Genomic DNA, 4,683 nt, shown 5'->3' on the forward strand with positions numbered 1-4,683 from the left:
GAGGATGCAAAACCTTTGCCAATATTAATATTCTCATTTTTTTAAGAAAAAAATACATTGAAACCTAATAGAGGGACTATATTTCAAATTAATGAAAATTAGTATCTAGTGGTGTCTAAAAATGGTTTAGTGAAAGGTTTAGCAGAAAAGTAAAAGAATCCGGGCTCTGAAAACAAACTCTGGTTAAAGCCCTCACCCTGTCACCCAGGGGGCTGGTGTTATGAGTCAGTCACAGAAAACGGCGACTTCAGCCGGAAGGAGAGTTTTCTAGGGGACACCACCTTAGCCAAGAAATCTACGTTAGAACCTCTGAGAGCGGGACACGCCAACGTCGTGTGAGTCCAGACACCAAGGCCGGTGCCAGAAACGCATAACCTGACATCATCATAGGCAAAGCTCAGACAGACACAACCCAAAGGACACGCTGTGAAACCGAGGTCACACATAAAGTTAACGCCCCCAGTAATCCCTCTCCTATACGCACACCGAGGGAACTGAACACACATGTCCACACAAAAACCTGGACACAGAGGTTCACAGAAAAACAGATATAAACATTCCACAGGCCCATCAACCAGAGAACAGACAAACGGAACACAGTGTTATCCATTCAAAAGCATACCGTTCATTCAAAACAAGGCACGAAGAATTGATCCACACCCCTACGTGGATTAATCTTGAAAACATACGCGAAGCGAAAGAAATGAGGCAGAAAACGAGACACAGCAGGTGTTTCCACTTGAACGCAACATCCAGAACAGCCAGTCTACCCAGACAGAATGCAGGTCAGGGCTCGCCAGGGGCTTCGGGGAGGAGTGGTGGGGGTCTGTGGGAAGACTGGCATGGAGTGCTTCCTTTTGGGGTGGTGAAAATGCACTAAAGTCGAGTGTGGTGGGGACTTCCCAGGTGGTCCAGGGGTTAAGAACCCGCCCTCCAATGCAGGGGACACAGGTTCGATGCCTGGTCAGGGAACTAAGGTCCCACATGCTGTCGGGCTACTAAGCCCACACGCAGCAACGACTGGGTCCAAGCACCACGACAGAGACCCTGTGCAGCCAAAATAAATAAAAATCCACTAATCAATAAATAAAATCAACTGTGGTGAGGTTACAGAACGCCACGAAAATACTATTAACACTGAGCTGTATTTCCATTAAAGGGGCAACTGCATGCTATGTGGATTGTATCAATAAAGCTTTTTGAAGGAATGTGGTTCATTTAAGGGACCTGTGTCCCGTGCGCTGGCTGTCTGAACCACACAGATCTCTTGCTCTTCCCTGATTTATGATGCATCTCAAGGTCAAGACTGCTCCTTCCGGAGGAAGGGCGGGGCCTTTAGGGGCCCAGCATCAACCTGGCTCGCGGGCCTTGCCACGAGGCGCAGCCGGGCGGCGGGCGTGCGTGGGGCTTACCTCGTCCGGGCTGGACGCCTGGTACACGCGGCAGGAGTCCTCGTACTGCTTCTCGGCCTCGGCCTGGTCGGTGACGCCGTTGGACTCGTACACGGGGGTGACGTTGTGGCAGAGCGCGATGGCCTTGACCGCTTCGTGCACGCGGCTGCTCATGGTCCGCCGCACCTTGGTGGTCGGCGCGGAGCCCTTCTGAGCCGGCGGGTCCTGGGGCTGCTGCGGGAGAGAACAGCGAGGCAGAGGAGAACAGCGAGGAGGGCCAGGACAGGAGGGGCCTCCGGGGAGGGAGGGGCCGGCGGACTCGCGGCTTCCCGCCCGCCGGCCTGCTCTAGCACGTGCCACCCTAGGGGCACGTGCCACCCTAGGGGCGCGCACTTCAGGGGTTCAGTCCTTGGGGCTCAGCCAAAAACAAACACAAAATAAACAAAGGAAGAAATGACAGTCTTGGGTATGTGGGCGATTCTACCCAGGAATGGTGGGTGGTGTCGGGGGCTCTGCTACACTGCCAGCGATGCTGGTGTTTCAGACCAGGACCTCAGCACTGCCGACATTTGGGGCTTCCCTGGGGGCTCAGTGGTAAAGACTCTGCCTGGCAATGCAGGAGACGCAAGTTCGATCTGTGGGTCAGGAAGATCCCCTGGAAAAGGAAATGGCAACCCACTCCAGTATTCTTGCCTGGGGAATCCCATGGACAGAGGAGCCTGGTGGGCTACAGTCCATGGGGCTGCAAAGGAGATGGACATGACTGAGCGAGTAAACAGCAACTGCTCACTCTTGAGAAGGATGATTCTCTATTGGGTGGGGGCGCATGCTGTGTGTAGCAGATGCTTAGCAGCGTCTCCGTCTCCATCTCCTAGACTCCAGAAACAACCCCAGGTGTCACAGGAGAACAAACAAAAAATGTCTTCAGAGGTTGCCACATGCCCCATGGAGACCAAAATGCTGCCCAGTTTAGAGCCACCGTTTTACCTGTACATTCCTCGCAGTTTAAAATGGAAGACAGCCTCAATGGGGCTCTAAAGGGCAACGAACATCCCAGGGCAGGACAGGGAGAACGTCAGTAAAGACATACTGCAAAATGGTACCAGAAGTGCACTCAAGGTCGATTTTCAAGAGTTAACTCAAGTGTGCTCAAGCTCTGCCTTTGGCACCGACCAAGGACCCTAATTCTTGTCTAAGAAGCGGCTGCCCAGCCTACACAGCCCTATCCACCTCTTCACTATACCTTTCAGCACATGGCTTGTCCTCCTTATGGGTTAAGTCTTGGGGAAAAGGTTTTGAGCAACAAGGTAAAAAGAAAAGCAGAGACATTACTTTGTCAACAAAGGTCCGTCTAGTCAAGGCTATGGTTTTTCCAGTGGTCATGTATGGATGTGAGAGTTGGACTATAAAGAAAGCTGAGCACCGAAGAATTGATGCTTTTGAACTGTGGTGTTGGAGAAGACTCTTGAAAGTCCCTTGGACTGCAAAGAGATCCAACCAGTCCAACCTAAAGGAGATCAGTCCTGAGTGTTCCTTGGAAGGACTGATGTTGAAAGCTGAAACTCCAGTACTGTGGCCACCTGATGCAAAGAGCTGACTCACTGGAAAAGACCCTGATGCTGGGAAAGATTGAGGGCAGGAGGAGAAGGGGACGACAGAGGATGAGATGGTTGGATGGCATCACCGACTCAATGGACATGGGTTTGGGTGGACTCCGGGAGTTGGTGATGGACAGGGAGGCCTGGTGTGCTGTAGTCCATGGGGTCACAGAGTCAGACACAACTGAGTGACTGAACTGAAGTTAGATATTATAAATATGCTATATATGTTATATGCATTGCTATAATTTTTTCACCATCATAAACAAAAGCAAGCACTGAAGGTCTACTCTTCCAAATTAAAAAGGGCCTCTATCTGAATCTCTCCACCTATCCTTAAACCATACAGATTGAGAACCACACAGAAAAGTCACTTACAACCCTCATCATAGTAAAATTAGGAGACAAAGAATGATATAAACTCTAAGTGTGATGAAAGAAAACATTCCAAACCAGCAAAGCCAGTTTCAGACTCCAGGCTGAAAGTGAAAGTGAAGTTGTTCAGTTGTGTCCAACTCTTTGCAATTCCATAAAGCTCAACATTCAGAAAACTAAGATCATGGCATCCAGTTCCATCATTTCATGGCAAATAGATGCGGAAACAGTAGAAACAGTGGCTAATTTATCACTGCAAAATCACTGCAGATGGTGATTGCAGCCATGAAATTAAAAGATGTTTACTCTTTGGAAGGAAAGTTATGACCAACCCAGACAGCATATTAAAAAGCAGACACGTTACTTTGCCAACAAAGGTCTGTCTAGTCAAGGCTATGGTTTTTCCAGTAGTCATGTATGGATGTGAGATTTGGACTATATAGAAAGCTGAGCACCAAAGAAGTGATGCTTTTGAACTGTGGTGTTGGAGAAGACTCTTGAGAGTCTCTTGGACTGCAAGGAGATCCAACCAGTCCATCCTAAAGAAGATCAGTCCTGGGTGTTCATTGGAAGGACTGATGTTCAAGTTGAAACTCCAATACTTTGGCCACCTGATGTGAAGAGCTGACTCATTTGAAAAGACCCTGATGCTGGGAAAGATTGAAGGCAGGAGGAAAAGGGGTTGACAGAGAATGAGATGGTTGGATGGCATCACCAACTCAATGAACTTGAGTTTGGGTAAACTCCAGGAGTTGGTAATGCACAAGGAGGCCTGGTGTGCTGCAGTCCATGGGGTCGCAAAGAGTCGGACACGACTGAGTGACTGAACTGAACTGAACTGTACCTACCAGGCTCCTACAGCCATGGAATTTTCCAGGCAAGATTACTGGAACGGTTGCCATTTCTTTCTCCAGGCTATCTTCCCAACCCAGGGATTGAACCCTACATCTTCTGCATTGCAGGAGGAGGGGTGACCTTTCCCTATTTGGAATAAGTTTGTTGTTTCATGTCCAGTTCTAACTGTTGCTTCTTGACCTGCATACGGATTTCTCAGGAGGCAGGTAAGGTGGTCTTGTATTCCCAACTCGTCAAGAATTTTCCAGTTTGTTGTGATCCACACAGTCAAAATCTTTGGCATAGTCAATAAAGCAGAAGTAGATGTTTTTCCGGAACTCTCTTGCTTTTTCAATGATCCAATGGATGTTGGCAATTTGATCTCTGGTTCTTCTGCCTTTTCTAAATCCAGCTTGAACATCTGTAAGTTCATGGTTCATGTACTGTTGAATCATGGCTTGGAGAATTTTGAGCATTACTTTGCT

At 48.7% G+C, this 4,683-nt stretch overlaps 1 protein-coding gene across 1 annotated transcript in view; it reads right to left on the minus strand.

Moving 5' to 3' along the window:
* Positions 1-2,425, minus strand: part of ATP9A (ATPase, class II, type 9A) — a gene marked incomplete at its 5' end in the record, with an annotated part of 48,609 nt that extends 46,184 nt beyond the window's left edge. The window contains 2 exons of the mRNA XM_010835128.1: positions 1,413-1,752; positions 2,379-2,425. Coding sequence (XP_010833430.1) covers positions 1,413-1,752; positions 2,379-2,425 — 387 coding nt within the window. The remainder of the gene's footprint in view (positions 1-1,412; positions 1,753-2,378) is intronic.
* Positions 2,426-4,683: the final 2,258 nt, after the last annotated feature.

This window comes from Bison bison, unplaced genomic scaffold (assembly GCF_000754665.1).
Source record: "Bison bison bison isolate TAMUID 2011002044 unplaced genomic scaffold, Bison_UMD1.0 scf7180017864038, whole genome shotgun sequence".
NCBI classification, from domain to species: Eukaryota; Metazoa; Chordata; class Mammalia; order Artiodactyla; family Bovidae; genus Bison; species Bison bison.